A 12,400-nucleotide genomic window follows, 5' to 3' on the forward strand; every position below is an offset into this window, starting at 1 on the left:
AATTTCTCCTATTTACCTGCCTTCTCTTGGACACGCAGGCACAGTGTTTGGATCACAGCAAAATTACTGCAGCTTTAATTAGTACATTTCATGCCTTCATGGATCATGAAGCAGCTCCTGCATGTAGAAGGTTTGTAAATAATTTGCCTTTATGGATGAATGAATTACATTCTCTCATAAATGGTGAAATATTTTTTTCAGTTTCAGAGGTTAAGTTTTATGTTGTATTATAGAAGAGATTAGAAATTTGTCACAGAGCAAACTTGGTGTTAAGCATCTGCCCAATTTTGTTTTGATTCAAACAAATTAGCCCAGCTCATTTCATGTGCAGTACCTAGTGGTTGCCTATTCTGTATAGTTCCTTCATAGGTCTCCCTTGCCTGAGACATTTACAGGTCTTCACTAAAGGTAGGACATTTCTCCCGGGGGACTGTTAAAGATTCACAAAATGTGGCTTTTTTATTTATATTTTCTTCTTAGGTTTAGAAGGTTATTGTTGTGTCCTATTATCCCTCTTATTTGAATAAATAAAAAACGGTAAACTTCTTCCCAAAGGTGAACTAACAAAAGTTTGTAGAAGGATATAATGGCCACAGCTGATCACCAAATTTTGGACCACCCTCCATGTCTCCTTGATGGGGAAGGTGGCGATGGTGAAAATGATGATACTACCTCGATGCCTCTATGTGTGCCACGGAACCCTGTATGAAATCCACAGGTCATTTTTTGTGGAGATCGATAAGCTGGTAGTTGGACTTCAGTGGGCCTCAGGGAGGAAGAGGGTTAGCCCGGGCACCCTCAAAAGCACTTGCCGCATGGGAGGACTCGAGTTGCCCAACCTAGAATTATATTATCTGGCAGCACAACTGCACCACATGGTTTACTGGCTAGATGATCATGAGAACTGGGGGAGTCGGCTACTTAAGTGTACCTGTAACAACATCCCTCTGCCCGAACTGTTAATGATGGGGCGAGTGTCCCGGACACACTGCCATATGTGGGCTGGCAGGTGTGCGGAGGGTGGGAGAGGGTGGTAAGGCTTGTGCTGAAACGTGCCCCCTATGTGCTGGATATGCCCCTCTGGACGTTGCCCCCTTTTAAACTCATTGTTGGGCCTATGTCGAACGAAAAAGTGAAGCAGGTTAATCTACAATCCCGGATGGGAGGTAAACCGTGAGTGCTCCTCTAAGCTCGTGGTCACTTTGTGGGAAAACAATTAAACTCGACAGCCCTGCCGGGAGAGGAGCACCATCTTGTTATCCAGGAGAGGCTGAGATGTGGGAACTGTTCCAACAATCGATCAGCACGGCGAACCTAAGACTTAACCAGCATCACTCCTACTAAAGGTTTTTTAACAATATGTGCAACATTGAAAACAGGCGCTTGAGACCCACTCAGGGAAATAATGACATGCTCAAGGAACTAACTGTCCCAGAATGCAACTTGGCATCACAACAATCAGCGGGCCAACGAAGAGGCCAGTAGCCAATAAAAGCATTTGTAATAAACGAAGCACTCCTCGCGCCTTCTTTCTTCACAACAAGCAGCCTTTGAGAAAGAGGTTCCACCTCGAAACGCGTCAGGCTCATTGAACGAAAAAGTGAAGCAGGTTAATCTAGAATCCCGGATGGGAGGTAAACCGTGAGTGCTCCTCTAAGCTCGTGGGCACTTTGTGGAAAAAAAAAAATATATATAAATATATATTAAAACAGGAGGTGTATGTGAGAACCTATTACTATGTAGTACCTAACATGGTAACAATAAATATTGCCAAATGTATTTATTTAGGAGATTTACCAGGAATGATAGTTTAATGCTAGTATGTCTTTCACGGTTACTTTACATCGTTGGAGCATTCAATACGTGCAGCGGTCAAGGGTCTAACCTTCACTGTAAAATGATTAAGATTTGACATCAGTGAGTTACACTTAATGCACGGTTCAGCTTGATGGTTTCAGCCTCCTTACAAGGCCTGACGATATCCCTGCAGTTGTGAAGATTACGAGGTTTAGTTATTAGAGTCTTTGGTTGGTCCGATCACTTAGAGAGAAGACTTAAAGTTTTCCTTGAACAGCTTCCTTTTCATGTCTTTACTGAGTGCCCCAATATTTTGTTGGAGCTCAAGTTGATGTTGATAGTCCTCTCAAGAACTCCAGTCAGTGACAGAAGCATCCATTACACAATTTGTTGGTACCCAAAATCATAACACAAAATTGATGAGGTCTTTAACTTTACGGCATTTGTCCCGTGTTTGATAGGACTGGAATTCCACTTCCTAATGACTGACAAATTCCAGAAGTGAAATTGTGCAATAGTGAAATTCATAAAACAACTGAGAAGTGACCGCAGTAGTAATTTATCCAAATTGTTTTCCAACCACCATCACAAGTTATTTAAATAAACCAGTCTCAACTGGTCAATATCAACAATGGGCAGTCATTTTCTATATACAGTACCTCACATTTGATATAATACTGTAATAATGTTCTCCCTACAGTAGTTTGAAGATCCCTTATATTTGAGAAAATCCTATCAAAATGTTCTTCCTATAGCAGTTTGTAGCTCCCTGGCAATTGTTCTGGGCCACTTAAAAATATTTAAGGGGAATGTAAACAGGGTTTGGTTCTTTAAGTTTCTTATCAAATGGGAAGGAATGTGTGGAAGGGTCATGAGGCTTTGAAACTTCACCAATCTAAGAATTGAAGGATAATCTATAAAAGCATACATTCAACTGCAATGGCTGGCAAGATTGTTCGATAGTCTTCTTCACTGACAGATGGATCAGCTGGAATAAATTACACTAGTATTACATGATTAATGTGGGCCCAGAGATATGCATCGCTCTAATGATTTCCTCAATTAAGTGTGAAGCCACAGAGATATACTCCGCGATATGTAAACAATCTCACTGGGTGCCTGTGGCTTGTTACGGGGATCTACGGTGGGAAATATTCCACTATAATTGTTCACAGACCCATAACACTTTATCCAACAAAGCAGATTGCTTCGTACAGTCTTGGAATCTCGCCTCCTGGGGATATCAGGAGATGTGGGAAAGCGCTAGAAAAGAAATCTCATGCCTTTCTTTTCAAGTGTATATTTCTGCAAGCCTTCCTCTTGCGTTTTTAGGAATTGGACTTGAAGTTTTAAAATTAATTAATATTGCCACCAACCCCCCTAGGATAGAAAGTGAAATATGATGTTGCATTGCAACAATGTGAATTAATTACCCAAATCTCTAAATAGTCCAAACGTCTGAAAACTCAAAGGGTCTCCTTCATCGCAAAGCAAACACTCAAATCTGATATGAATCTCTGTGGAAATGCTAAAATAACTTCAGATCTTGCCACAATGTCCAACAATGACCTCGAAGCTACCTGAAATGGACAAAATGACATCTAAGCACCCATGAAAGAACAATGCAAGGCGAGACTGTGAGAACATAGAAGTTTTATTATGAGAAATACGAAAATAACACAGATGGGTTGTGGGAGATCTACACACACTCGGGTGTCATCAATTTACTCAGTGTGACTTGAAATGGGTTCAAAGCATAGGGAATAGTCAATATTTTTTGCATGCTAATGTATTAAATACACACATTACCGAGACATTTTAAGACTCTTTACCAAGACCTGTCCCAAGATATGCCCAAATTTACTTTTTTAGGGAGTGCTAAAGATATCAATATGTTCCCTTTCTCTTCAATAGTTGAAGGGTATGTGTAGTGAGACCGCAAGATGTCAGAACTTTAAGGCAGAGGAAGGAAAGTGTGACAGCATGGGTAAGATTGAATTACTGTTTTAATGCACCTGAGGCACAACACAAGACATATGGTGAACACAGAATGCAAGGGCCTCTTTCCTCAATAATTACCTCTGCAACAGACAGACAGTGCCTTCAATCTCATATGGAGAAAAAATACTGAAAGCCCCTGCAAAATCCATTGTGTTCCTCTTTCAGAGAAAATTACAAATGCCATCAGTGTGACTTACATGAGACCTTCCTATTAAGTTTCTCAGGCCTGAGGTAGGAGATGCTAAATTCTAACAATATTAGCAGGGCCAATAGGTCTGGTGTTGACTGGAAGCCTTTTTTGCTCTGTCATTGCTGGTTTTGTGGTTATGTTGTTTTGTGGTGATTTTCATAAAACATTGTTGCGGGGTAAACTGCCAGGCACATCTCAATCTAAAAAACATTGGCTAAAAGCAAAAATATTTGTTTTGATCTCAAAAAGCACACATTACTCTTGTACTCCCTAACACTGAAGAGAACTACTTTGTGAGAGCAGGTGCTCCTTGTGAAAGGAAAGACTGCTTTCATTCAGAATGAAGTCAGCCAATCGCAGAATTGGGTTGATCCTTTACCCCATGGTCTATGCGGTAATGGATATACAAAAATATGCATGGTACAATAACAGACGAATAAAGGAGGAGGGCTGGCTGAAAGCCCTTATACATAAATATAAAATGTATATCACTTTAGTACAATCAAAAGGTTTTGGCTAACACCAGACCAAAAACTGACAACAGTCACAACCTGTATAAGTCATGTTCATTACTCGTAATGACCTATGAAATCCTAGGACATGGCACAAGTCTAGATGAAGGGTTCTTTATAGTGATATTATGGAGTAGACATATAGTAAGTTGCAGGAACAGAATATCCTAGGGACAGTTGCTTGATTAAATGTAATAGATGTGTCCATGCAGTAAAGATGTTCAACAAACATTTGCCAGTGTCCGCAAAGCAATATTTTCAATAAAAAAACAATTTTTAGGAACATTTATATGATGATCCTTTCTTTAGGAAAAGGGCATGATTATAGTTTGGTGGCCAAGCTACTCGCCCATAGTTCAAGGCAATATCATGTACGGTAATGCCTTCCTGTCTAGATACTCGTACGCATGCACATCCACACGCATACACACACACATATATATTCACTAAAAAAACAACATACACACAGATACACACACACACACACACATATATATATATTCACTAAAAACAAAGGTTAAAGTGACGTGATGCTTAGTTATCAAAATAATGAAAAAACTATTGTGTAGTTTTCTGAGCTAACATAGACCTACGACCTGATGTACCCAGCCACTACCCAATATAATCCATCACTAAACAATACATCAGACTGTTCAAAGCTCGCCGGCTACTATGCAGTACGATTGGCCTCTAAATAATATGAAATACAACAAAATAAAAAACAACTTTGACGCCATTCAGCGAGAATTCCAAAATGGCAAATGAAAACATATTCAGAAAGTGTTACAGTCCCATTCAAATAACAGAAAAACACACTACACAAATTTACAGTACATAATATAATCTTCTTGATGAGCACAGTGTAAAGCAGTTGCTCAATGAATGATTTGAAATATGAACTCAATCAAGCTGAGCCTTTGTACAATATGCACCATGTTTGACTCTGCATGCTCTTCAGGTTGAATGATCCAAGACGGATCTAAATAATTACCACAATGTCTGGATAAGAGTTAGTAGGGACTTTTTCTAGTACTATGTGACTTTCGGAGGACCTAATCGGGTGGAAAATACCCAGATGTTCTACTAGGACCTTCCAGCTCAGACCCAGAATATATGTGCTTTCTCTATCGCCCCAAACCATCATACCAACCCATATGTGATATTGACTTTTCAATATATTGTTTATTGTTATATATTTAATATATATTTATATGTTGAATAGATTGTCTGTTGCTTTTAAGTGCCATAATGTATAGCTGTTACCTTTAACAAATGTAATGTTGCTTAATTTATCAACTTGGGACACACGGAAAGGCAGACTTGGCCTTATTGGGATTCAAAATCATGAAGAACACCGAAGAAGAGAGGCGACATCCCAAAGTTCAATAAGTCCACTATTAAGTCACCAAGAATCTTGTGTAAGGATGTGGTAAAAAATTCAATACTTTACTATTCTTTTCAACCCCCTTCATGAAACACAGCTAGAAAGCCAATGCGTTTCTCCCATATACAAAGGATATCCACGGGGCGTATAATGTATAAGTGATATCCAGAAAGTTTCATTCCTCTTTCTGATGTCATTCACACATCGTTTATTATGGTCTTAAATGGTTCTGTTCAGTCTCAATGGAACACCCCCCAAAACGGTGTGTGATTGCGCCAAGATTTGGGGAGTTTGTGCAGGGAGTCGCAGCATGTAACATGTTGGCTATATATGGATATATTTTATGAAGGAGATTGAAAAGAATAATAAAAAATATATATATATTTTACTACATCCTTACAAGATTTTTGATGATTTAATGGTGGACTTATTGAACTTTGGGACATTGCCTCTCCACTGCGGTGTTCTTCTAAGTATTGGGTTGATTGGACACCTGACCGAAGGAGGTGAGCAACTGGTTATTCCCCCCAAAAAGGGGACTAACAGGTTTGTGCGGTTAAACAGTTCCTAGGTGTCCTAATGTGGTGTGTGAATGCAAACCCTCGACCTGGAGGACACAACAGATGCCAGAAGTGAGTTCTTCACATGCGGAGCGATTTTACCAGTGCTGTTTCTGCAAATCCACTCCGTGCTGGAGTGAGCAGTAAGTCTGACCTTGGAATGTTCTTGAAATTTGGTGTGTGTTTGTTATGTGAGATGTCCTAGGAATAAACTTGTATACACACCATGTATGAATATGACACAAGACCTTTTAACAATAATGACAAACTAAAGAAAAGAACCATATACCATCACCCAATTAAGCAAAGCGAGGAGAATGGATCTATAATAAAGACAGATATAGCTTTCTGTAATCTAATGATTTAGCTATTGCCCACACTGGCAATCCCTCTACCTGGCACCAATGCACAGACCTGAATTGGGGGTCATAAAAGGTAATAGTTGCTATATTGGCTTCCAATTTGGCACAGAGAAAAAAATGGAAATGGCGATGGCGGGATGCCTGAATTCATCTCAGCCAATGCTAATTACGCACAGCTACATTCCAGGCCATTTTTTGCCTGCTATTCAACTCTCAATAGAGACCAGTCATATGCTATTAGCCTCGGACCTGCTCCAGTAGAACAGTCCAGGCTGAGTTGTTGGGCTGCCGATTATGCTGGGCTTAGAGTTCCGGGTCTCACATGTCATGGAGGCAAGTGCAGTAACAGAAAGTGAACAAGGATCAGAGGGCCACATGCATCAACCTAAAAACCTGTTGCAAATGGGCAGATTCGCAGAATCTGCCCCTTTGCGTCTGGTATTTTAGCATTTGGGATGCATCATCCCAAATGCAAAAATCGCAATAATCGCAAAAATTGTGATTTCTTAAATTGTGATTGCACTTAAGGAATTGCAAATTGCAATTCCTTAAATGTAATGCATTAACCTAAAAATAATTGCGACTTCGCAAATAGGAGTCGCAAATTACCATCAATCTCAAGTTAATGGTAATTTGCGATTTCTTTGAAAAATGCACTAAGGTGCCTTTTTCAAAGTCCCATGTTACGCACACACATGCCTTTGGGGCATGTGTGTGCGCAACATGCGAAAACATGAAAATTTCAGGGGGGCAATAGAGTGTCCTTTTGGCACCCTTGAAATTGCATGCGTAATTTGTGAGTACCTATTGGGTATTCGCAAATTGCGCATGCAATTCCCATTCATTCCTATGGGCCTATAGGAATGGATGGGAAGCCATTCCTTAATTGCGACTCGCAATTTACAAGTCGCAATTAAGGAATATGTAGAAATTGCAATTTTTGAGCTATTCCTACATGCATAGGAAATTGCGATTCTATAATTGCGATTCCTTAAAAATTACAATTATAGAATCGCAATTGCCTATTTAGATGCATGTGCACCTAAGAGACTTGTTACTTTCTGAAGTTCCAACTCCTTACCCTCCCTCTCATCCTTCAGCCTGAAATAGGAGTATTTTTAGTGCCTAAGGGTGGGATAGGGGGTGAACCCTGTAATGTATTGTGCTTCAAAGGAGGTTTGATGTCCTATACAAAGCATCAGGCTTATTGGGGAATTGATGTCCATGCCTGGATTCAGTCAACGCTGCTCACTTTATTTCTTCACCATTCTCATTCTACACCCATACGGTTTAGCAATTTAAAGGAGTGGTGGCCAGCGTCCACTGGCCACTGCTAGCCTTCTCGACTATGAAGGTCATATATGACAAGTGCAGCATTTTAATGACACCCAAGGACATAACCTGTTAATAGATTTCCCATCTCTTCTGAAAGGTAAACAGAGGGCAGTCATTTTTAAGAAGAAGGACCAACATGCTTATTTCTTATCAGTGGGCGAAGAGAAGATTTGCTCAGTTGCATCATTTCCTCCACAGCAGGGATGAAATTGCCTGAATAACATGTCCTCATTGTACCTAGGACTGAGTGCAAGTTTTATAAGGCATGTACATTCTTTCATAAACTGCGATTATTGTAAATGGCTATCATTTGTAATTTCTATTTTGTTACGCTTCCACTGATCACATGAGTTTTTTTCTGGTGGGAGATTTGGTTTGAGCAGAAAATGTCTAGCAGGTGGATGTCTGCCACTCCAGTATGTTGTGTGCTAGCAACATTCACTGTGTGACTTTAAAAACTCTATGGAAAATACACTGGTGTTGGCATTTGCATGACTTTCATTTGCATAGGCACACCTGGGCCCTAATTTCACACAGAATTACAAGTTTGAACCCGCCCGGTCTAGTACACATCTTCACCCACAATGCAGTACGTTGGATTTTAAGAATATGGCCACCACTCACTGCACCTGGCACTTTCAGGCTATTAAAATGCTCCTTTTCACATTCAGATCGTTTCTACTTGTATTAGGATTGGGAACTTTTTGAACTGTGCTCTCTCCAGGCATGCTACTCTGTCTGAGATAAAAAATGGAAAGTGTCTCCCTATTTCTTTTTTGAAGATTATTGAAAATACTTGTCAGCTTTGCTCATGCCCTCAATGAAAAAACCACATAGTTTAGTCTTTGTGTAGGAAGGAAGGAGACCACTTAATCACTCTGTTCATCTTAAACTACAAAAACATCCATTGTTTCATCAGTAATCCATGGAGGTTGCACATGTGTTCTGCAGGTTTTCATTGGCTGCGATTCAAGTGGCCAGGTCTTAATTGATTACTCCAAGCTGCTCTTGCTCCAGACCCTTTGCATTGCTATGAGACTAAGAGTTAGGAAAGATTTTGTGAGTTCAAGACATAGGAGGAGACAACCCCACTGTAGAGCCGTTTGAAATGCCGCTCCAAGTATTGTAAGCGCAGCTGTTTTGCTTCAGTTGTATTGACTGTGAACAGAAGTTGGCTGAACTTTTTGTGAAGCAAGAGATTTCAGAAAATCCTGTTGCCTGTGAACTTCTGTTAGTGTTCCGGCAAACCTGACGCACGGTAGACTCACACAATATGATCTGACTTACCCACAGCCTTCGAGCCACAATGATCTATCGAGGAATCTCATCAATTCCGTGACAGACGATCTAAGTCAGGGTTTGAATTGCTACTTCTAGATGATAGTGAATAAGTGTTGGATGCATTTTAACCACTGGACTTTGCCTGAGGAACACTCCTTTCCAGTTTCTTTTAGCTTATCGTTGCCATTACAGAACCAGAAATTACTTAGAGACTCAGTTCTGCATGTGCAAGGACAGGCGAAGTAGAGGATCTGGCAACTTAAGCTGCATTCAATCAATGCCCTTTGTCATAACCTAGGACATCGGAGAAGTGTCGGGTGCACCTTTCCCCTATAATCCTGCTTGAGTTCCGGAGTAGCGTGCTACCTGCCGAAAAGCACTTCAAACCCCCATCAGGGGTAGCAAGCACTATATAAATGCAAACTCTCCCCTCTTCTAACCCTCCACTATTCTTTTCAATCCAAATAACGGATTAACATGTCCACCGCTCAAATTAATTTCATATTTGCCTTTATTAATTCACCATTAATCCTTTTTGGGTTCCGGAGTAGCATGTAACTCGACAAAAAAGAGCTTTGACAGGGGGAGTAAGCACTATATACATGAAATTACAATTACAATTCTCTCAAGCTATCATTGATCTGTTAAGGCTCCCAAAGCTGACACCACAATCCATGCCATTAAAGATGACTTGTTTTATGATACTCTATATCTCAAATGAAGATCGAACTCAGGTGTATCAATGGATTTAAAATTGGTCTAATTAGATTTACTTTGCAACAATGTCTTTTGGACCCTGTCTACCGAGGAGCATCGAAAGGCGAGACAAGCAAATCACCATTTAAGTGAGATTTTCATATCCTCAGCTCCTATCTTATGCAGTCTTGTTTACTCATGAAGGTTTTCTGGTTTGCTCCATTTGGCGAAGAACTTTGCTGCAACAAGGAATAACAACAATGGATTTTTCATATTGGCCAAATACATGGCTTTTTTAGTCTTAAGCCAGGCAATAGCAAGTGAAAATCTGTGAATTATAGAGGTAGTCAATGAAAGAAAATTAAATTACTTTTTCCAGATGATCCAGTCAAGTTCGGAGTTACTTACCTCTTTCACACTGAGGTCCGGTAAACCCGTAGACACAAGCACATCGGTTGGGTCCAATGCAGCGGCCACCATTCTGACACCCGCTTTCACAGACAGCTGTTTAAAAATGGACAAAAAAAAAGGGTTTGCTAGAAATCAATAATTTCACAAAACAACAATATGTTGCTACAACTCTACTGATACGATATCTAAGTGGCCACATACTGAGAATCACAACGGACGTTTTGTGAGGAAGGGCTTTACCATTGCCTGGGCTGCTACGATAGTGCAGAAATGGAGGACCAAATTATTTGGTTAGATTATCTATATTACACGGCAGATTCTATGGAAGTATTATTTTAATCCTTTTGAATCAGGACCATTTTTTGTTGGAATCTACAAATTATGCACATTACTTGGCAAACACAATAAATCATTAACTAACCAGTAAACGCTACACCCGCTGAATTACATAAGTCCCCGTACCAGGGCCTGACTGGGAACCGAAACTGGCCCTGGCAAACTGCTCGGGTAGCCCCCACCCATCCCTGCCATGGGGAGGGGAGGTATGGGGGGGAGGGAGGCGGTGCGGCCGAGCTGTTTGATAGGGCCGGTTTCGGCTGATTTTGTAACACAGGGCCAATATTGCCAGCTCCCGGTTACAAAAAGAACCCCCAAGGGGCCCAAAATTGGCCTCCACCCTGGTGGCCCTCCGGGAAAACATCCGGTGCCCGCTAAGGCCTGTCCGGCCCTGCCCCTTACCCTCACCAATAGCTGAATCGTGAACTAAAGCTTAACATGTTAACTCATAACAGTGCCAAAACAGACACCTTTTTAAGCTTATAATAACTAAATAAACGTAGTATAAAGAATTGGAATTTGATTCACAAACATTGGCAGTAGTGGGCTTGGAAAGCTGTGCCAGACTCAAAATTACAGGCACACCACTGGCAATCACACACCCCTCCACCCTGCAGCTACTGCTTTTTAAGTTGGTAAATTTGAGGTTTGAATCTGACTGACTAAGCGGAGCCCCCGGCCTGGAGTACCTGCAATTTATCTTCATGGGTACTCTGGAAAACATACTTGTTTTTTGTTTTTTTTACTCTTCGGGAGATAAATGGGGCATGTGTCACTAATTAATTGCCACCAACAGAGGATTGTAGTGGATCTACAAGCCCACATTCATTAGATGCATAATGCAAATTGCCTATATGTCAGTCATTACATGAAGTAATAGTTTAGATGTAAAATTCATTAGGATTCTAATGTGGCAGGTTTAACTCTTAGAACCTGGTTATGACTTTGGCGGTGCGGCGCCGGATCCACCTGCAGCCGCTGCGCCAAAGTTAGGAGATTCCTCTTGTCTGGCTGGCTTTGTTTTTGACGTTCCCACAGTGGTGCCCTGAAAATGGGCGCCACAATGGGATTGCCAAACACAGTTCCTGCACGGCATGGACTACATAGTCCATGCTGTGAAAGAACTGGTGTGCACCGAACATGGCAAAGACTTACGCTGTCCGCAGTGTGTTCCAGTGTATCCCTTCTGGCAGGAGCAGGAGTCCTCGTTGCAGCTTCCTCCATTCATGCATCGTACGTTGCAGTTCAGCACTGGGGTTGGGAGAAATATAAGGGTCAAAATCTTAACATGTGTAAGCTCCCTGATTAAGAACTCCTTCGCTGACAACCTACACGTCTAACAGATTCAAAAGAAGCACTTAGGAGTTCTTTGCTTGAATTGGTGTATACCATTGCTATGACAGTAAAGCATTATACTTTCTCCTTTGTAATAATTTTAGCATATTCATTATACAACCAAGCCTAGGGTGTGAGTGATTTCCGATCAGCAAATAAAACATTTAGGGCTTTCTGGGATAGAGAGGGCTATATACATA

At 40.8% G+C, this 12,400-nt stretch overlaps 1 protein-coding gene across 1 annotated transcript in view; it reads right to left on the reverse strand.

Annotated features, from left to right (window-relative positions):
* Positions 1-12,400, reverse strand: part of LOC144798870 (fibrillin-2-like) — a 270,888-nt gene that overhangs the window by 174,871 nt on the left and 83,617 nt on the right. The window contains exons 5-6 of the mRNA XM_078669959.1: positions 12,021-12,116; positions 10,527-10,622 (exon numbers count right to left, since the gene is read on the reverse strand). Coding sequence (XP_078526085.1) covers positions 10,527-10,622; positions 12,021-12,116 — 192 coding nt within the window. The remainder of the gene's footprint in view (positions 1-10,526; positions 10,623-12,020; positions 12,117-12,400) is intronic.

This window comes from Lissotriton helveticus, chromosome 12, assembly GCF_964261635.1.
Source record: "Lissotriton helveticus chromosome 12, aLisHel1.1, whole genome shotgun sequence".
NCBI lineage: Eukaryota > Metazoa > Chordata > Amphibia > Caudata > Salamandridae > Lissotriton > Lissotriton helveticus.